The 22,224-nt window shown below is 37.3% G+C and overlaps 1 protein-coding gene across 1 annotated transcript; it reads left to right on the plus strand.

Annotated features, from left to right (window-relative positions):
• The first annotated feature begins 4,399 nt into the window (after window positions 1-4,399).
• Window positions 4,400-22,156, plus strand: ENO4 (enolase 4). Its single transcript, XM_075155142.1, has 12 exons — window positions 4,400-4,581; window positions 6,089-6,228; window positions 8,340-8,509; window positions 8,738-8,869; window positions 10,310-10,375; window positions 11,070-11,135; window positions 13,281-13,448; window positions 15,267-15,392; window positions 17,682-17,877; window positions 18,846-18,913; window positions 19,476-19,593; window positions 21,657-22,156. The coding sequence occupies exons 1-12, from the start codon at window positions 4,409-4,411 to the stop codon at window positions 21,818-21,820; spliced, it is 1,587 nt and encodes a 528-aa protein (XP_075011243.1). The 5' UTR covers window positions 4,400-4,408; the 3' UTR covers window positions 21,821-22,156.
• Window positions 22,157-22,224: the final 68 nt, after the last annotated feature.

Genomic DNA, 22,224 nt, shown 5'->3' on the forward strand with positions numbered 1-22,224 from the left:
ATCTTACACAATTTTGTTGTTCAGAAACTTTTAAAACTAAAGCGTACCTGCTCGAGGCATTCTGACTTGGAGACCATAAACAGCCTCTGAGGGAAGCGCAAACACGGCACGGCATTAAGAAAACCAAACCAAACCACCCCCCGGTTCTCCAACCAAGCCTGCCCCAGCGACGCACCAGGGGCAGGATGCTCATTAGCGGCTCCACGGGAAGAAAGCGCCGTTTGCGGAGGGCCCCACAGCCCGGGCGGGCGGCAGCACCCTGAGGGGACAGCTCAGGGATACCGGCCGGGCGCGGCGGGGCGGGGCGGGGCGGGGCGGGGCGGAGGGCTCTGCGCCCCGCCGGGCGCGCGGCTCTCGCGAGAGCGCCGTCGCCTAGCAGCCGGCCAGGCCTGTAGCCGCCACAGCCCCGCGATGGAGCCCGGCGGGCGGCGGCAGGAGCAGCAGCAGAGGCTCCGGGGGCCGCGGCAGCAAGCGGCGGAGTACTACCGACGCCACCGAGTGCCGCAGCGGGTGGAGGAAGCACTCAACGCCCTCTTCCCCCAGCGCCCCGCGGACCTCTACGGGGAGCTGGTAGCGCGGGGAGGGGAAGCAGTGCGCAGGCGCCCGCCGCCCGCCCCGGCTCCTCCTGAGGGAGACCCTGCAGCGCCGCGGGCCGCGGCGGGCTGAGGGGCCGCCGCCCCCCGGCGGGGTGAGCGGGGCTGGAGGGCGCTGTCCTCGGCGAGCAGGGCCTTCCTGGCCCTGCTTCAGGAGCAAGGCACGGCGTGGCGCTCCCCGAGGCACCTGTGGGTGCCCGCCATACCGGGCTTTCCCGTAGCCCGCGCCCACTACCCGGCGTGGGCGCCGGGCTCCGTGCTTGCCCTCAGGCAAGGGCAGTGCTGTCCGCCCTAGTGCTGCTTGCTCGCCCCAAGGGTTTGCTAAACCGACAGGTTGATGTGAGGAGCTCGACGTCTCTGTGATTAAAACTAAGCTTAAATAATTTCCTGCTGGCTCGGGCAAGGTCTGCGATGGTTTGGTGTTTGTGACCAGTGGCACTCTGACGCTGGGCCAAATACATTTCCGCAGCAGCGGGGCTTCTTGTCCTGTGCTGGTTGCTTGTCTCAACACAAAACCAAAGTATGTTGCCTTGGGAGGGCACAGATGGATGTCCCTAATACAACTGCTGCTCAGCATGGTGATGTCTCGGGCCAGTGGCAACAAGACACTGGGTACTATTCACACTGCAGCTGTTCCTGAAAAGCAAATAGGCCTCAGTGGAAGTGTCAAGAATCAGACCAATTTTATCTGTTCCCAGTTGGCAAAATACTGTAGACAGTAGTCCTAATGAAACCTCTATTAGTGGTGATACTGGAATTGCCAACACTACAATAGTGAGCAACTCTTGAAAAAAATAGTTTCTAGTATGTTCTTTGATGTGAAAATGGAAACATTTCATTACATATTACACCATCTCCTGTCTCCAAGTGTTCTGGCATCACCAGTGGAAGGGACTAGAACTGGTAACACCTGTTCTTGCTTTGCTTGGTGTTTGGCGTGTTCCTTTTCTATGTAGCTGTAAGTGTTTCCTAGTTTTCCCATTTGGTAAGTCACGGTTTGGTGACTGATACCGATACCAGACTGAAGAATGAAACTGGTAAGGAAGTAGGTAGTAAACTCCATACTTGAAATCTTTTTTTAAAGCAACATCGATGTTCATTAAATATGGACAGAGCCTCAAATATATTTTCATAGTTGGATGATGACAGTTCAACAGGCCTATTAAAGATCATGTTGGAAGAAGTAAGAGAACTGTGCCTGCCAGAAGTCTAGATTTTCAACCTTTCTCACAGGGCTCAAAGCTTGCTAACCTAAAATCCCAGATTTCCTGTGGAGTAGTGACCCTTAACTACATCAGTTGCCTTGTGTCCTGTTACTAGGTGTGACATACCCACAACTTAAAATTGTGCCACCCTTGTTAGCTCAAGTTCTGTCCAACCAAAAACCACTCCTAATTAGGAGAGTTTGATCACTGTATTAAATAACCTTACACCAAGTATGTTCTGTAAGAGAGGAGTCTACAAAAGGAGCAGTTATCGTTATTGAGGAGCTTGCTGACAAGCTTTTCCTCCTTCCAGATTAAATCTTCCATGATGAAGATCTTTAATATTGCATTGGTTGAGTGTTGAGACACATGAGCCACTGTACATATGTCTTTGATGAAGCAACCTTGAAACATTATTAGATATCTAGGACATTAAGTACTTTGTATAAGCAAGAAGTATATTCTGAAAATACTTCTCGTTTTTCCCTGTCTGCGGCACATACAAAATTTTATGTGTAGCATTTCACATGAGAACTTTTTCTGAGCAGGAGAATTTGGTTAAAGATTGTTTCTAGTATTTTTTTTAGGGAAAAAAATTTACAATATTATTTCAAAGCTTAATAACTACTTGTTAATAAAAGCATGCTGTAGGAATTTTAATATAGCATTAGGGTCTAGTAGAGGTCTGTATGCATTTCTAAGAGTTTTTCCAGGATCTTTTTTCTCTCTTTAGGAGAAGAGACATGTATTTTTTCAAGATCTTATCCACAGACAAGATCATTATTTTATAGCAGCTCACTGCACAGGGGAGGTGGAGGCTCTGAGAATTCTAATAGAAATGAGTTTCATGAGTAGCACGAGTAGCACGATGACTATTTTTGTTATTCAGTGTAAAGCCAAGTAAGCTTTGGACAAATGCCTATTTTCTTGGAAGATTAGGGAGCTTTAATACGCATCACTAACTTTGCCAAATAAAACACATGTTCATCTAACCTGGATGTGGCTTTGGACTTCCATGCTTAGATATGAGTTGGATCTGTTCCCTGGAATCTCATTCTTAAGCAGATAATATAGAAGTAAATGTCCAGTGTAACAGAAGTATTTTGAATACTGGGACGTGTAAATGGATTTGCTCAATGGTGGATTTGATTTAAATATATTTAATGGCATAAAAACCTCTTTGCATAGAAATTGACTTTTAATGAAGTTCTTTCTCTTTCATTTAAGGCTAACTACTTTTCTAAATTTTCAAAAGCTCCAGTAATATGCAAAGTAGTTGGAAGAAAAGTTCTTGATGGAGTTGGTCAGCCAACATTAGAAGTGGAAATATACTGTACAGTTAAAAACTATGAGAAGGTATGAGCTGCTTCTTCCTGTTTTATTTATTTTAATTAGACAGTATCAGGGAGAGGTACTATTCAATTCACATCGTAAGGAATATTTTATTTTCCATCTTTAATAAAAGGATATGAATCCCTGTGACTCAACAGTTGAGTAAATAGTGTTGTAACTTATTAAAAAAAACTGTCACGAAAAGTTAGACAGTGGCAGCAACTATAAAAACTTTATTTTCCATGAATTAGACAATACTTATCTTTATCTGATGAGTGGGATGTGACAGTGCATCTTTGTATACTAAATTTTTGTCTGTGTGATAATCATGTAGCTTTTCCTTACACCCCATATCTAGCCCTGTAAGTTCATTTTCCTTTTACATTTTTCTTTTTTTTTATTTTCAGATCCTTCTATTTCTATTTGTATGACAGTGTTTCAGAAAAATACAGTACAGGTGAAAAACACAGCATAGGTGAAGGCACTTTTTTACACTGAGCTAATAGGCTGATTTGGGTGCTAATTAAGTCAAACATATCCATCTAGCATCTGCAATGCAAAATTGGTGGTACATTGCCATCTCTTCTCTAACCTGATATATTCAAGATACTGTCTTTGCAACTCTAGCTCTTGTAGAGTAATTATTTATACTTTCCCTCAGTTAAACTACGGTTCACTTCATTTTTTAATTAAATATAATTTCATAGATATTGACAGTATGTAAAGTTAATACTATTAATGCAGGCAAGTCTGTGATATTTGTAAATGATGTCTTCATTAAGTGAATTTTCTTAAGAATCATTTATCCTTCAGCAATACAGAAAGATATGTTTAAATTACCTAGGTAAGACAAAATGTAACTGATCATGAGGGATGGCATTAAGCATGAATGCTGATGAATCGTGGTGCAACAGGCTACCAACAGCTGCAATAAAAGATGTCATAGTGACTGTATGGTCTTTAAAATAACTCCATTCTATTCTGATAACAAAATATGTGTATAAAGCAGATCTGTCAGGAGGTTTTTGCCTAAGTAGTTATAATTTAGATTAAGAAACTTGAATAACATCTGTGATTACCAAAGCATAAGAGACTAGGAAGAAGGTGCTGGATGAAAAAAGATAAGTAAGTGGAGCAAACAGTAGATTTGGAGATAGGTACTTGTAGAGTTGGTAAGGACATATACTTCTTAGTCTTTCAAATGACATTTCTGAGTTAGAAATTAAATAGTGTTTTACACCTTTTTATATTTTTTTGCAGAGGATTTGTTCCACTGTAATGTCTTCTCATTCTCAAATACCTGAAAATGCTTTACCTGAAACAACTGAAGCTGATGAGAAAGAAAGAAAGGACTTTGTTAACACTGCTGTGGAATGGGTGAATGAATCACTGAACGTAATGTTAAGAGACTTGAAGCCTACTGACCAGTGTAAAGTTGATAAGATGCTTGGGTGGGTCTTGCATATTATGCAAATTATTTGAAATATACACCGTTAATTCATATTGTAAATGAAAAAACATACAGAATATTCAGTGTTTTCTAGTATTATTTTTCTTATATATTTAGGATGTGATATCTATCTCAGATACATTGCACTATACTATTTCCTGCTTTTTTTCATAATTACAGTATGAAAATCATGCCGGTTTTTACAAGGTTTCATACATGGGATGCAAAAATAAGGGCCTCTAAGAAAAAAATGCCTGAATACATTCCTGAGTCAAAGGCTCCATTTAAGAAACTCCTTCCGTGCCAGTTTAATTCAGTGGGGATGTTTTTCCAGACTGTGACTCCACTTCTTCTGTTCATTGCACCGCAGAACAAAAGTGGTACGAAAGGCCTGTGTGTGTGTCTTCTGCATTGAGCTAATCCACAGAAAACATATAGTTTTCAGGTTCTGGTGGAGTCTTCTTTCTGAGCAAGCTACTCCAAAAGCTTCTTACTTGGGCAATTAGTTTCTTTGGAAACATGGTTTCTTCAGTAAACATCCATGTTTATTTTCTCATACAAATATTTCTTCCTGGGAGCATCCCAAAGTAAAAAAGAATGGCCATATTTTTCCATTCAAAGAAATATATCTGGTTTTTATAAGAAAAAAAGACGTAAGGTAAAAGCATCACAGATGTATCTGAATATATTCTTACGGTAACATTAGAGGAGCTACCTGGCAACATTATGGCTTTCTTCGCTGTGGAAGCAGTAATACGGCCTGTCATCCTCTTCTGTAGCTGGAAGTTTTTCTTTCAGCTACATCACTGAGGGGAATGACACTTTGCTGTAGGGGTAGCGGTTGGGCGGCCACACTTAACACAGACTATAGCAAACAGACCTAATTGTCTTCCTCATGGCTTAGCTTTGGGGAAACCTTGATGAAGGGAATAAGGACTCAATTGGAAAGAAGAAAATTCTTCCAACTAAAGTGAGTCTAAATAAGATTTTAATGCATTGTTTACACTACTTTGTATATCTTACATACTCAGTTTGCCTGAATTGGGTGACTGTGACCTGTGTATGCAGTTTCCACTTTGTGCATGTAATTGAAATTCAGCCACTTCTGAGCTTGCAGCCACTTAGATAACCAGTGTACAACTGACCTATTGGATTAGCAACCTAGGCCAAGCTGTTGTATGTCATGAAGTTATGACAGGATCCGTTACTACCCATGCAAAGCAAATATATCCTTCACGCTAAGATTGTCTGCACAGAGCTGATTTTCAAACCTGTGTGATTTGAAAAGCATGTGTTAAGGTTTATAATACTTGCTTGTGGTTCTGTTTGTTTAACCAACACTGCAGATGACTACCAAAAAATAATATCATTTATTGACACGAGTCTATGACAGAAGCTCAGATGTCCTTAATCCATCTCTTAGCATGTTCGTTAGCCTGTATCCTGTGTCTGCTTGTCACATGTCTAACAATATATTGAGCCACTAATCTTTATGCCTTTTCCCTCAGTGAATACTTTACAAAAAAGGTAGCAGAAAAAAAAGAAATTCAAAAGCAAGAAGAAGAAGAAGCAGAAGCCACTCTTGCCCTTACTTCATGCACTCCATCAGCAACAGCACTACCTGGGGGAAAAAAAGCAGCAAAACCAGGTTTTAGTTTATTTGATTTTAATATTTTCTGCAATACAAATATTGATAAAGGTGCTAAAGTACTTTTTGAAGTATTCCTGGGCATGGAATACTTCAGAACACAGTGTCTCATGTTTAAAGGTTTTGGTTACTCTGTCCTAAATCTTTTTTCTGATCACAGCAGTTTCTACTGCAGAAATGAGAGAGAGAAGAATACAGAGTTTTCTCATCATTCACATGCATTGATTGAACAGAGTTTCTGCCTTTGTTTTACAGTTGGCTTAGACAGGAGGTTATTACTCTTCAGAGTGAGGAATAAGAATGGAGGAGGATGCAAATGAAGAATAAAAATGAAAATTATAAGGAAAGAAAAGGGAATCACAGAACTGAACAGGAAAATGGAAATAGAATTAAGATAGAAGTTGAAAAGAATGGAAAGAGGGAGGAAGGGAAGTTTCTTGCTAACACTGAGAAATGGAGGAAATAAGGTGAAAAGCAAAAGAGAAGGAAGGAAGGGGATGAGATGGGAATGATGAGTAGTACAGAGTAAAAGAAGTAAGCAAACAATGCTACTAAAGGAAAAAATTGTGTGAGAGTAGAGAAACAGGGTAAGCATGCATGGCCAAAATTAAAAAAAACCCAAAGGAAAAAAGCACCATGTTACTTTCATATATGCATTACCCGCAGAAAAAAAAAGGTTTGTAATCATTTATTGGAAGTACAGAAAATTTTGGCAAATTATTATTTTCTTATCAGTTTCAACTGTCGTATACTATCAGTAAAACCTCCCAATTAATATGTTAGATGTGTGCACAGTAAATTCACCTTTGACCTGAAATGTAACATCTGCAGTTGTTAGGTCTTTCCAGATATCACCATGTTGTATATTATACTTTTAGTCAAGCTTCTGCTGATACATATATTACTTGTTTTCACTAGTTGTGTTTTCTTTGTATTTGATTGTGACATTGACTGTAGTAGTAGTATTAGAATCAACACCTATCTATTAGGAGCCAATGATTATAAAGCTACTTGTTGTTACAGGAGTCCAGTAACAGATGCTGACTTCCAGTAGCAGGTACTTCCGGAGGTAGCATCTATGTTGTAATTTATGCAGGTTACAAAGTAGTGTAGTGGAAAGAACCTCTGCGAAACACTGCAGTTTATCAGAGTTGCTCAGTTCTTGATTACTAGTGTCTATATGCGTAGCTCTTCATCCTCAATGTAAGAGGTATAGAATCTGTGTATAGTATGCAAATGATGTATAATCTAATCTGCATATCCACTTAAGGTCCTATTAAGAACATTTTATCATAAAATATCAGTTGTATCCTGTAGTATTTATATTTTATTGAATTCAAAACTTGTACAGCATTCCTATTGGGAACCAAAGTAATTGGACAGATTGACAAAAAAGTCCCCAATGCATATGATTCTTGAGAATCAGACCGCTTATTTCAGTTTCACATGGGTGCTTACTGTACCAGTGCATGTAAGCACTGTAGGCAATAAATATGATAGTGGGAACTGCTGGGTTTCAAGCATTTTGACAAAAGTTACTCTACTGTATCTGAAAAGGTAATAAGTCCTTTTGAAAATTTAACAAGACTATGCATGTGGAATATTTAAAAGGCCTGTTTTCTCATTGGAAAATGCAACTGTAATAGGCCTACATTTTTTTCACACTCGTTATTAGAAGAAATCAAGTATGCATACTTCCAATCAGCTTATAATGTAATCTTCCAAGTTGTTTATGCAAAAGCTGAGCTTATAAGGAGGACAATAAAGAATATTGAAATCAAGCTTATGAAAGGAACCTGAAAAATGATATGACATTACTGGATATAAACATAGATAAATAAAACTACAGATTTCAGTGGCTGAAAGATATCTAAAAGAAATCGATTTGAAATACATTTGACACCAGAGTGAGGACAGATACTTTGCTTACTTGTAAGGTCATTTCATACAGAAAAAATGACAAGATTAAGTTTAAAAAAAAAGAACCGATTCTTTTGTAATACATTGAGTACATACTGAAATGACAATATCATATTTACTCATATAATTGTGATACATAAGCACACATTTTAAACCAAGAAAATGTTTAGCTACTGCCTTCTGTCTTGCAGGGAAGAAGGTGTCAGTTGCAGAGAGAACGATCCCACCTGCAGAACCCGTTGAATCAGTGCTTTGTGGCAGCTTAGCCATTGGGGGAACATCACTTGCTGTAGCTAAGGCTGGTGCCACCCTTAGCCGTATCCCCTTGTACTTACATATTGCACTGCTGAAATGTAATCAGGTACATGTGACTGTTGTCATTTTGTTTATTTTATCGCAGTTATCAGAATTATTCTAGAATTCTGAAGCCAGTAGTCCCTGGTGACAGTGGTATTAAATACACCTCATAGAATACACCCTTAAGACCAGTGTCTGTAGCAGTCTTTGAACCCTGTGCCATAATTAAAATATATAAGAAACTATTCTGATTTTTAACATTTTTATTTTCACATGGTACTCCCAATTACAGGATTCACCTAAAGAAATTTCTCTGCCGCTCCCAATGGTTACTCTGTTGAACTGTGAAAAAATGTCACCTGCAAAATTGAAGTTAGTGAAAGAAGTTGTGCTTATACCACCAGTTCAGTTATCGCTCAAACAGGTACTGTTTCATTTTTGTTCTATAGACTTCATGTAAACTATATATGTACATAAGTATATAGATCTTTTCAATATAGTCCTTACAAACTGTATTTTTCATTTTTTGTTTACTTGCAAGGCCAAAGTTTTAACAAATGTTAGTGCAGAGTTAGTTAGCACCGGGAACATTAAAAGAAGTAAATAGATGAAGATTTAAAATAAAGATACATGAAGATTTCAAGTTAAAAATATATGTGTTAGTATAGAGAAAAAAAGTCAGGGCATTGAAGATGATGTAGGGGAATTGTGTTACACAACAATAAGATATTTTCATTTTATTTAGAATATGGTTTTACATTAGCAGATTATAAATAGTATCAGTTGATTGATAGAGCATCAAAACAACAAAACTCGTAACAGATTCACAGGAAAGCATAAAATCTTTTGGAATAAATTGCTTTAAAAATGAAATTATGAAGATAGAAGGGAATACAAAGCAGAACAAAATCTATTCAAGGGGCAAGAAGGATGGATGAGACAGACGGGATCAACCCTCTCTTTTTGTTTAGCCATGTGTTGCATTAAAGAATGTATCTGCACAAGATGCCTACATTAGGGCTGTGATTTCTACTTTGTATGCTGGTGACCTGAACAAAGAGCTGAGCTCGATTCGCTTTCTTTTTCCTTGTCCTTTAACTTTTTAGAATTATCACCAAGAGCTCTTAATAAGGTTGCTAATTCTGTACCTTTCAAAGACATAATGCCTCCTAGTGCTCATGGGAGAGTAGCAAGCTGTTTGCTGCAGTGCAAAAAACGTAGCCATTCATCCTGTGTTGATGTGTTGTCAGCTGTGACTGACTTCTGCCCCCTTCAGTATTCCCTTATTGGCACAGTTTAAGAAAGTCTGAAATGTGATTTATGAAGTTAGCATTAAACTTTTACTAACTCAGCTGAAAAGGAAAGAGAGTCTTGTGTTAAAAGCAATGGACTCATTTAATTGGAGTGTTCCTCCATTCCGCAATGTTTAAAATGAAAACAGCGATTTTTTCCCTGCTTCCTGGAAATGTTCTAAAGGTAAATACATTCAATTTTGTCAGAGTTTCCAGTCAGGAAGTCTTAGACAGAGTCACAATTGTGAACAGTGATTATCATCTTCCCACTTCTCAGATATTACGCAGACCTGGATATTGGTTACTTGTTAGATTTGGGAAGGGTTCCTTTTGGGGAAGAAGAGACTACTTTTCTTGCCATCCTGTTCAGCAGCATAATCAAATATTCCTGTTCATTCCACTGCTACTAACCCTTTATCATTGGACACTTGACTGCATTTTGTGGATTGGGGATTGTGTTAAGATGTTATATTAAGATTGCGTTTAGAATAAGTGTTCTCTCTCTTCTGATATAAGCTGCTAAAATGAAATAATTTATCTTTCTTTTGAAGATTACTGTTGTTTAATTTCAGGGCATAGAAAGAGTTCTGGATATTCAGAAAGAAATGATGAGACTGTTAGAGCCTCCAGACAAAATGGTACATTTGGTCTTTTTACTACTGTTGTCTTTTTAAGCTTAAACGTGGAACATTTAGGCTGTTATTAGGTTTAGTCTTGTGGCACAGAATAGAAGATGTTCTTCTCTGACAGATGAATAAAACATTGGCCATTTAGTAATATTAAATTAAAGAAGATGGAATAAAACATTGTTCTAAGCATAGTAAGACTTCCTGTTTACCTGAAGTAGTACACTGGGAATGAATGGTATCACAGCAAATATATAAATATGGTTCTGATCTTGCCAAGTCTCACACACATGCAACGTATTATTCAAGGTACTATTACTGTAGTAGTATATCAATCTCAGTATGTGCATATGCTTTTTGCAAAGCGAGGTTGTTGGGTTTCTCCAAGTAGAGAGTCTAGATTCTCATTTCTAAGATCCCCTGTATTTTTGATAGGCTAGCTGGGTATCTTTGAAAAACAAATGATGGTTGGGTGATGCCCATATAGAAATAAACATTTGAAATGAGTTACCACCACAAAATGAAACTGGGTAGTTGCTGATAGTATTCAAGACAAAACAGAAGCTATTTCCTAACTTAAATATTTGCAATCTCTTTAGACCAAAATTCAGTCAAGTTTTTTTTTTTTTTTTAAAATTCTGGGGTCTCTCTGTCATTTTTGGACTTTTCCATGAAATTGATTTCTTTCTTCTTTCACTCCTAACAGCCCAGTCCTCAACTAGCAGACAGTAAGAAAGGCAGAGCACATCATAATACAGGGAAGAAAGCTCCGGTAAGAAAAGAGATTTTCATTTTAAGCCTTCAGCAAGGTATTAACAACAGCAGGGAACCAAAATGTTCTTAAGAAATGAAACATTAATCTACATTACCATTTTGGAAAGGTCGAGGCAAGACTTTTAAATATTCCAAATGCTCATATTTTACATAATAATTTGGATTCTTCTGACTATATTTTCCTATCCTGTGGAACAATAACAGAAAGGGGAAATTCTTCTGGAATTTGGTCATTTTTCTCATGTAGAAATCCTGGTAAATTATCCAAATGAGCATTTTTGGAGGCCTTTAGCACCAGCAGAGAACATGCCCTTTTGATCTTGTAGGCCATAAAACTATTACCTGCAAGACTTGCATATTGTACTGTTTCCTAACTCTGTGAGCATAACTCCCCTCTTAATCATGCTGCTTTAAGTTCCCAGTTCCTGTTTGAGGTTATAGATAATGGCAGACACGAAAGAGAAGCTAAAGGGCAGCACTCACAATAGTGCACAGGACATTATTTTATATGACTCAAATGATCTTTTTTTATCACTTCAAAACCTGTAGTTTACAGATGAGTTTTCCAAATAGTGGGATGGAAATGCCATGCCGGTTTTGCTCTCCATTCTGAGACAATTAAAATATTATCAGGTGAGAATTGTTGCTGTTGTGGAGTATACAAAAGAGAGGATGAATGGACGTTTTCCTTTTTTTTTTGTTGCTTAAACAACACGAAGTTCATCATTATTAATCAGCTGGCCAGTGTTTTTCTGGTGGGTAATTTCTATATCCTTATCACAATATGTACAGCAGTCACAAGTTAAAATAATTCCTTAAGATATGCACAAGGCAGCAATGCATTAGATTCTCTGAAAAATTCCATTTATTTCAAAAGGAGAAAACTAAAGGATGTAGTAGTGGGACTAAATTTTAAACTGATAAAAGCACCATGTGAGTTTGAACTTTTTGAGGGGGGAAAAAAGGAAAAATGACAAAGTAGGCAGTGAAGAAGCAGGAGAAGAACTTGTTTAGGTTATAGAAGACTAGACAGAAATAAATGTTTTTGTAAAGATAAACAATGCTTTTAATAGAATGTAACAAGGCACACCATATGGGTGCCTTGAAAATCACATGAAAATGCAGATTTAACCTCTATCTCAGATTAAATGCACGAAGACTGCAGCATTTCTTCCTGTCTATAGCTGCTGCAGCTTAGTGCTCCAAAAGCAACAAGTCAAATAGATTGTCTCTCCTTGCAGAGTGCTACAAAATAATCACATAACAATTTGACCTGTGTTTACTTCCTAATTTTTTATGTAAAGGAACATTCATATATCCGCTGTAGCTAGGCCTCTGTTCTGGCACTGTAGCTAGGTGTCTGTTCTTTCGCTGTAGTTAGTTCTCTAACTCTTGTCAAAACCAATGCCTTCCAATTTACTTCTCCAGTCTAACCCCAGATTATATCCTGCTACTTTCTGGGCAACTTAGTGTCATTCTTTATAATCCAAAATTCACATACTTTAAAGTTAAAAATCAGTGTTTGAAAAACCTAGAAAAAACCTGACAACAGAAGGACACGTGAAATATTTGCTCAATGCAACTGTGCTTGTGGCTCAATGCAACTGAGCTTGTGGCTCAGGAACACTGTTCCTGAGGCAGACAACTCCATGCAGCTGTGCTAGAGGTGTTACCCCTCTATGGAATTTGTTCCTTCTAGAAGTCTTGGAAGATTCTAGTGTTTTTTGAACACTCCACAGAGGCAATATCAAAGTTGTAGTTGAGGATAAATGAGTAAAACCTGTTTAAAAGTGGAGAATATGTTTTTGTGGCAAAGGGATAGTCCACCTGAAACTTATTTTGCATCTGTGACAACTCAGTGGTTTTCAAGAGTGTCTTTAAAATCTTTTTGTAAACCAGTATTGGCCATATAAGAGCGAGAACTACATGACTAGATGTATTTCCAAGGACAATTAGCTCTCTACTCATTAGCACTTGGTTACCCCTCATTCATAGAGAATTGTCCTTAAAGTTGCTAATGCGATTTCTGAGAACAGATTTATATTTTCATGACTGAATGCAGATTGAAATGACAGTGAAAATATATATGTATTATATATATACATGTGTGTAAATAAAGTGATTATTTTTGTTTTACTTTCAGCCACGAGCCTTAAAAAGAATATCACACTTAGGTTGCCTAATAACAGGATGCGATAATCTAGAACAACCGCTACTCCTAATGCAAACAGCTTGCAACAATATAGGTCTGGAGCTAGGAACAGACATGTACTTAGCAATAAATTGTGCTGCTCATGAATTAATGGATTACGTAAGTTATTTTCAATATCTATTTTGTTGGTTTTCAAAAGGAGTGTAGCTATTTGTTAACATTATTTATTATTACATTGCAAACTCACCTAGAAGCTTCTAACTCCATTTTTTAAGGTAGCAACCAAGCAAACCAAAAGAATTGTCTCTGCATTTATAAATTACGGTTGAATCGGTCCCACAAGTGTAGCAGATATGTTATTGGATTGTGAGCGCAAGGGGACGAGACATGCAGACATCCTTCTGGTAGCTTGATGCAGTGGGAGCAGTGAGAATGCATGTACTCCTCCCCCGCAGCTGTACCAGCATACTGGTGGTGCACCTTGCATGGAATAAGGCTCACTGGACCAAGGCAGACCCCCATTATAGCTTTGTCCTGCCTACAGGAATGTGTTACTTTCATGATTTAACTTTAATCATTCAAATGTATAAGCCTGCCTGCATCAGCCAGGTTTATTCCTTTTTTCTGTTTATTTATGTAATAAGATTTTTCAGATCAGTCTGTGTCAAATATAGCAAACTGTTTTAATGGGAAAACACCTACTACGTCCTCTATTTAACAAACCATCTTCATTTCACATTACATCTCCGACAATTTTGAATTAAAGTATTAAGCGGCAAATCCTGGTGTTTTTTTTTCATTTCACCACAAGGTATAAATGAAACAATTATCTTCTATCCACCTTGCTTTCAAGGATAAAGAACAAGAAATTATTTACACAAGTGTACTTCTGTAATTCCTTCACTCCACTAGATGCTTATTTCTCCATTTTATTGTACACTACATCTGTTGTTTTCTTCAAACTACCTTGAACTTTTGGTGTATTTTTACTATGGTATGTGTGTATGCCCACTAACATTCATCTCATCGTGTATGAACATTCATTTTTTAATTCTTATTTTTCAAGATTTTTATTTGACAAAGTTTGTTTATCTCCAGCTGAAGTCTTAAAGCTCTTGCCCCTTGTTCCAAGACCAATCAGGTTTCTCTCAAAGCAGAAAAAGAAACTTCCTATTCTGTTTAATATCTCATGAGATTTTGTGTACTTGGGTGTACTATAGTGACAAACCTTCCGTTATTAATACCTCCTGTGAAAGCAGTTGCTTTCCTAACAATTTGTGATATCTGCATCCTATACCAGAATGAGCAAAATCTTAACCAATGAATTATCAGTAATTCTGTCACTTTCTGTTATTGAACTGTTAAAGTCACTAAAGCAGTGGGTATTCTGGCACAGTTTGACAGTGTGCCCTTAATAATCCTCGTACACTGCAGTTTGTGCTTCCCATAGTGATGAGACTAGTTTTAAACTAGTCTTTTTTTTGAAAGGGGAAAGAGGCAAGGAAAGGCAATATCTTGTTTCTGAACACTGAGGGTGCACTCCTTTCCCCTAGCAATATTTTCTTTATGAAAATGAGGACAAAAAATTAACTTTTTTTGGAAGTGAAAAGTGAGATTTTTCATGCAAGATTTAATAAAAATGTCAAACATCGCTAACTTTATCATAAAGTTGTGTAAAACTGCCAGTGTTGCCTAGAAAATGCTGAAATAGATCTCCCTTGTTTTGGGATTGGCAACTTTCAGAGACTTTGGCATGAGCCCACTGGAACCCACTGTTACTTTAGGCAGAGTTTTCTATAACAATATGCTGACCACTTAGACATAAAGTAGACAAGTGAATGTGTCCTTACTGAAGAACGCACAATCCAGTGACTTAATAGAGATACTACTGTCACAAGATCTGTATGCTTACATTAGTACTCTGGTTTTTAAAGTATTACCTTCCTTATCTTTTATGCTTTTTACTTTACTTTCTAGGTTAAAGGAAAATATGAAATACTCACTGGAACGTTCAAAAGTCCTGATGAAATGGTTGACATCTATGTGGAACTGATCAATAAATTTCCTTTTATTATTGCATTAATAGATCCCTTAAGAAAAGAGGTAAGATACCACAGTGCAGTCCTTGAAAAATTGGTAATACTGTTAAGTGGCATATCACTGAACTTTTCACATTTTTACAAAACATAAAATATGAAGCTTCTGTTTTCAGAGTCTTTAGGCACAAAAATATCACTATAAAAATGTATGTAACAATTCATTTGCATATCTGTAATTGACAATAACTCTAAATTTTTCTATACTTTTGACATAATTCCGTACAGAAAATAATCCTGGCATGAACAGAATACGGTCAGTAGAAGATTTTAAAGAATTACGACTAAATGGTTTTTTTTCTGATTCCAGTTGCTAAACCACTGTCATTTTTATTACATTTTCCTTCTGATGTAAACAAATAATTCAAATTATATAATCTAATTCTAAAATTCAAGTGATATGTAAATGATATTCTATAATATTATATGGGAGAAGCTAAAAATTTGGACATAGTTGTATATTCCTTAGAATCACTCAAAAAAAATCATTGCTGCTATTCTTTGTGATTGAAATTTATACCCAAAGCCAGAACAAACCTGTCACTGGCAGCATTGCTCGGCAGAATTCTTAAAGTGGTAGTAAAATATCATGTATTTACCACTGTGATCAAAGTTAGAGGAGTTAATTTAGTGTGGCCAATAGATTACAACAATGAAGTAGAATATTATTAAGCACGTTATCAAGTTATAAATGGATGAAAGAAACAGATTAAATATTAGCATTTATACATAAGATTAAGTTTCTATGTATTATAAAAAAGATAAAATTAAATTGTAGCAGAACCTACAATTTTAGACCTAGATTCTGCAACTTAATAAAAATTTGCTCTTGCTGTTGAATTGCACACTTTATCTTCTTTAAAATAAATATATGGGGCTTATTTTCATGAACAAAACATAAAGACCATAATTGAAGGGGGAAGCAAAGTGATGTTGTCTTTGTGAATCTGCCCAGTGCCTGAATCAATAATTCTAAAACAGATGAACTGCAAAATCCATCTGATTTTGTTCTTATCTGGAACTTTAAAAGTTCATTTTTCAAATATCTGTGTTTTCTGTTACCTCACTCTAGTTAGCCTTGGCTCCCTGCACTGTTTCAGTCTGACTCTCTGAATTACCCATGTTCCAAAACACCAGATTATTTCCCACTCCTGCCAGGGCTGCAAACTTCCTTGAGAATTCTTGTGAAGAAACATATTTGCAGGAGGATTACAACAGATAGTGAGGTACAGTTTGAATTAGAATACTGTTAAGGGACATGCCTCTCCTCCTCCTCCCCCCTCGCAAATTTACAAAGTGTACCCATGCCACATCTTTGCCACAGATAGTTAGGTCCTTGAGGATTAGCTCCGGTACCAATTCATCAATTCATTGCCAGACAGCAGCCTGCCTTAGTGCTTAAGTTTAAACATTTGTTCAGGTGTGAAAAACTTCATTTTTACTTACAGGTGGGCATGAAATCCTTATAGGAATGGACCCTTATACAGACTGCAACTATATAGGTACAAAAGCTTGTGTGATCTGCAGACCAAGGATTATTACTGGCAGAATTATTAACTAGAAAAGTAATGTTTTTAATGTGAAAACTTTGTATTCTGTGGACACAAAGAAAGGAAATTAATTCGTAAATTTCTTCTTTCAAATTATTTATATATTCTTGTCCTTTATTTATCCTTAAATCTCAGTACCATGTGGACAATGCATTAAAATCAGGAAACAAAGACCCTAAAAAAATGGAGCTTTGCTGGAAAGAGAGCGTTGTATTCTGCTGTTCCTTATGGGTCCGTCTTACAGTTCTGAACATCCTGTCTTGATACGTGTCATTGAGTCTATGACTGCCTCCTGTTTCATTATTTTATATACAAACAAATATTGTGACACTTAAAATATTAACACAAGAATGAGTCCTTTGAAGAAAACAATAGAAAATTATTTTATATTCCAGTAAAATGAAGTAAGTCTCAGGAAGGAAATCAAAGTAGCCAACTCCTATAGTAAATTTAATTTGAAATATTTTAAACTATATTTGTGTGCAACTAGCTTTGATTAATTCCAGATTAGAATTTATGTTTTCTAGCAAAATCTTAAAATCCAAGCAAAATTCTGGTGGTATGTTTTTCTTAGGTAGACAGATTTAAAATACAGTATAGAATATGATATGTTTATATGAAGGGTATCTTTAGATTAAATCCAAATTTATTTTTTTGGTTTTTTTTTTAATTTTTACCTCCTCAATTAGGGTTTTCATTCAGTTTAGGTTTTTAAACTCTAGTTATTTACTTTATTGTTTATGCAGGACAGGCAACAATGGAATAATATATGTTGTGCTCTTGGTTCCAAATGTTACCTGATTGCTGAAGACGCTGCCACATATATTTCCAAACTTAAAATTGACCAAAACATAAACATACCAACGTGCAGTGGTGTCGTCCTAAAATATATTAACCAAACCACGGTATCAGACCTCATAGAACTTACTGGACTCCTAGATGGTGAGTAGAGGGGGGAAAAGGCTGACTTTCAAACCTACAAGTCAATAAATAGTGTTGCTACACCTGTAAATATTACATCTTTTTATTTAATTATTGCCACTTCTGATTTAGAAAGCGCTTGTTAGAAGAAACTAAAATTCATGTTTTGATTCACAAATCTCTGTTCAGGAGCTTAAAACAGCATTCAAGGTTTCAACTATAGTAAATTAATACACTGTGGATGCTTTGAATGTGAGTGCCCTTTGACACTGCAGCTCAGTGTCATACAGTTAATCAGAATTAAACAAAATTTAAAAAGATGTAGTTGTGTAATCTGAATTTTGACTAATACTAGCATTAATAATTAAGAAATCCAAACAAGTCAAAAATGTTTAAAATTGCAGTTTATATAGATTATTGACTGCATATTATTGAGCCTTTGTGATAACAGTACTAAGAATTTGTGTAGTTTCATATGTAAGATTTCTCTTTGTATCAATTTTTCTTTATTCATTTTTATACCCGAAGAATAGATGGACAAATTTAATATATCTAAGTTCCTTCCTTATTCCTTCAAAAAGCCCAGAATCACTATATCAAAGCGAGTAAATAGCAACTTAAAGATTTCATTCAGTCATGATGGTAAACTCTTTTTTGTAGTGAAGAAAAATCATTACTAAAGAGCACATTTAAAATAAATAGAACAGCCTCGTAGCCTGTAGAATAGATTACCAGACAGATCAGCTAGAGACAGAAATTAGGATAGGATGTTAGATATTCCCTTAACCATGCTGAAAATAAAATGTAATGTTAATGTAGCAAACTAATATAGTTTACATCTTTATGAGATGGATTTCATTGGTTTTACTCCTGTTTATATTTAAGCTTAGATAGCCCAAAGGTAAAAAAGAATGAAAAGTCCAAACAATTTCTGTGTCCAATATATAAAATATGCACTAATGAAGGTTTTACACTCCCGTTATATATAGGTCAAAGACATATTACCATATTAGGAAGTCCAGATGGAGAATCTTCTGATGATAGCCTTGTGGATCTGGTAAGTATTGAAAGCTGTTCAATTGCAGAATTGCCAGAACGCTGCTTTTAACATGAACTATTTTTTAAGGAGAAAGCCTGTTTCTGCTTGAGAAAGAAACGTTTTACAAAATGGGCTTTTTCTAGAGAGTTGGTTTTTTTTCCCCATAGAGAGTTAATCTTTGAATTTAAAGAGAACACACAGGAAATTTGCCAAAGCAGGGAGTATATTCAAAAGTGTATATGATCTATTTGGTTGCATTAGTTTATAAAAAAAAAAAGAGTTACTTAAAACATTTCTGAGTAGTAATAATATATTAGGCAAAAATTCTTAACACTAATATATTTAGTCTTTTTGTATTAAAGCTACGTTTGCAAATAAAATTTCATTTTATATGCCAGTGAAAATTATTGTTTGCATCCAACAAATCTTTCACTAAGAGATTTTATTTCTATTTAAAGGAGGGTTTTTATCTGTAGAAAGATAAGAGTGTTAAATTAGAAGTAGGATACCATGTTTTATATTAAGTATGACTTAACTTCCCAAACCGTGTAGTTTTAAAATACGCACTTTCTCGTTTAAGGCTGTTGGACTGGGTGCCAGGTTTATCAAGTTGGGAGGTCTTTCCCGCGGAGAAAGGGTGACCAAATACAACCGCCTTCTTGCTATAGAGGAAGAACTCGCCAAGAATAGAACGCTACGTATGAGCTTCTTTCTTACTTTGTTTTCAGCATGCAATGAATACGAGAACAAAGATTGGAGGGAGAATGATTGAAACTGCACCACAGGAGGGAGACGAAATCAAAAGACTATAAATAAGCGCTGACAAAAAAAACCTAGGATAGCACTTGCCACAATGTATATTGTTGTCCTAATGGATTATCTGTTTACTGAATGTTAAAATAGACCCCTTCTTGAGGAGTAGCCTACATTAAGCTTTTTTCCAGAATTAATTGGTTGGAGTCTTGAAGCCCACAGTGCAAAAGGAACAAAACAAAAACCATGCATGTAACACACCGAAAAGCTGCCAAAACGGAATTTTAGGCCAAATACCCCACCCACCTCCCTCAAGCCCCTAAACATATATTGCTAACAAAACTTCATTTCACAACCCCCTTTTGTGCGTTGCATTTCCAGCAAAATGTGTTTGGAAAGCTACGGTTGCATGGGTAAGCACTAAATAAAACCCAAGGAAAACCGAAGTTGGCTACGCACATTCAGCCTTAGCCACTTGTATGCATCTGCCTCCATTTCAGGATCTGCATCTTCTCTTTACACCATGCTTTACACTGTTAAATGCTTAACAGTTCATTAGAACCACTTCTCACTTGTTCAGGTATCAATCAAGACAGAATAAAGGCATAGAGTCTGAAGGGGAGGCAGAGAGACAAGGAGAGGAAGAAAGGAAGGAAAGGGTTTGCAAGAATTTATTATGCCTAAGAAGAAGAAAAATGAAGGAGAATTAAGTCATTTTACCCGCTTGTGTCTAACCATTTTCAATCTTCTATACATAGGATAGCAGCACGTGACATGCACACTATGGAACAAAGTTTCTTTTAAAAAAATTTTTATTGAAAATATTCTGAATTTTCGAAATCTCCCCCTTACTCATATATAATCATTGTAAAAAATAGAAACATAGACAGAAATTCTTTTTTGCTAGGACAGTAGTTTCACGGAATGCATTTTTCAAAAACAAGACAGATAATTATAAAGAGCTATGAACTTTAACTGCCTCAGCAATATTAATATATTCCCTATTCAAATGGTCTAGTCTAAACAAAGAGCTCGAGTTTGACAAATATTTAAACCTATGTCTCATAAAATGAAATAGCAACAATTCCCGAAGCCATTAATCGTTTGGCAGAAATAAAATCCAGTAACTAAATCAACAGCAGGGAAATACTGAGACAGCATGTCTGAGCTGCATACCAAACTCTTCATTTGGCTGGGCGGCGAGCTGCGGAATACACCGGAGAGCTGAGGACTCTGTAAGCGGCTCGTAGGTGGGGGGCGGCACTGACCCATCAGGACCCCCCCCAGCAGTGACCGACCGGGGCACGCAGCTGGGCCCAGGAGCACCGAAACAACCGGCACCCTCGGCTCTCCTTGCCCGCTCTCGCTACGAGCGATGTGGGTTGGGCAGACGGCTTTGCCCCAGGGCCCATGCTGTGTTTCGGCCACCGGATTCACCTGGAAGGCGCACGTGAACTGCTTGCAAGCTGAATCAGACTGGCCACCCCTTTACCAAGAAGTAACATATAGCTCAGACGCGTTCAGTGATGGGGTGGGCATTCTGTATGTAGCAAAACAGGGAATTGGGTGGTGAGGTTAGGGAAGGAGGAGTGCCACAGGACTGGGAAAAATAGCAGTGAGAAGAGCGGTGAAGTGTTAGTTACAGGAGCAACACCTGAACGTGGGCTTGCAGAAAGTTGTTAAAGGCCGGGGTAGAGAAGAGGCTGATGGGAACTTTTGGAAGAGCACCAGCGCAGAGGAAGACGGGTGTTCGGAAAAAGGGCAGCAAGGTGAGATGGTTAGTGAAGAGGGGAATGCAATAAATACCCCAGCTCAAGCTGCTGTGCACCATGCCCTAATCCCATCACAGTGCAGGGCTGCTGCTCCTTCGTTTCTAAGGACCAGACTTTTACAGGTGTTCAGAGACTCTTGTAAGCATCATATTTTTAACAAACCTGAGTGCACCAGAGAACATTACAAGAAACTGGATTACAGCAAACATGAGTTTCTTTTTTCTCTTCTATTTCAGGTGAAGCAAATCTTGAATTTATTGCTTTTGCTGAAGAATCACAGCCAGAAAAACAACTTTCTGATGTTGTTTTTCCTCCTCCGTTGCCTCCACAGCTCTCTCAGCCAGCCCTGCAGGTTCACAGCCCGCCTGCTCAGCTCCCAGAGAACAGCACACTGACCTAGGTTGTCAACATTAACTTTTGGACAAATTTATTAAAAAAGAAACATTCTAGTAAGAAACTCATATATTAACTATTCCTTAATCCATTTATTTTCAAGCACTTTAGTTAAACATTTTTAAAAGCATTCAGATACTAGCTTTTCTTTTCCCAGACCATTGCTTTTAGCTTTTAACCAAGTTAACTGAGCAGTGGCTGTAGTTTGAAAATACCACAAAATTCTGTGCTGTATTTACAAATTGACAAAACAAATACCTCTGTGTTAAGTCCAAAACTAAATGTTTGTTTTGGGGAAGTCGAAATCTCTCTCCACACAAAGAACAAGCTATTGACAAACAGTAAAAAAAAAACAAAACACATTTTACAAAAAACAAAGGCCTTGACTGTTACGCTGCTCCATCCCCCCAC

The sequence above is a fragment of the Calonectris borealis genome, chromosome 7 (assembly GCF_964195595.1).
Source record: "Calonectris borealis chromosome 7, bCalBor7.hap1.2, whole genome shotgun sequence".
Classification (NCBI taxonomy): domain Eukaryota; kingdom Metazoa; phylum Chordata; class Aves; order Procellariiformes; family Procellariidae; genus Calonectris; species Calonectris borealis.

Excerpts from the sequence above, each read along its gene's own strand:
- ENO4 (XM_075155142.1), top strand. The coding sequence starts at position 4,409 with ATGTCTTCTCATTCTCAAATACCTGAAAATGCTTTACCTGAAACAACT. Across the intron at positions 8,510-8,737 it reads CACTGCTGAAATGTAATCAG|GATTCACCTAAAGAAATTTC; the intron begins GTACATGTGACT and ends TCCCAATTACAG. Across the intron at positions 18,914-19,475 it reads ATGATAGCCTTGTGGATCTG|GCTGTTGGACTGGGTGCCAG; the intron begins GTAAGTATTGAA and ends TTCTCGTTTAAG.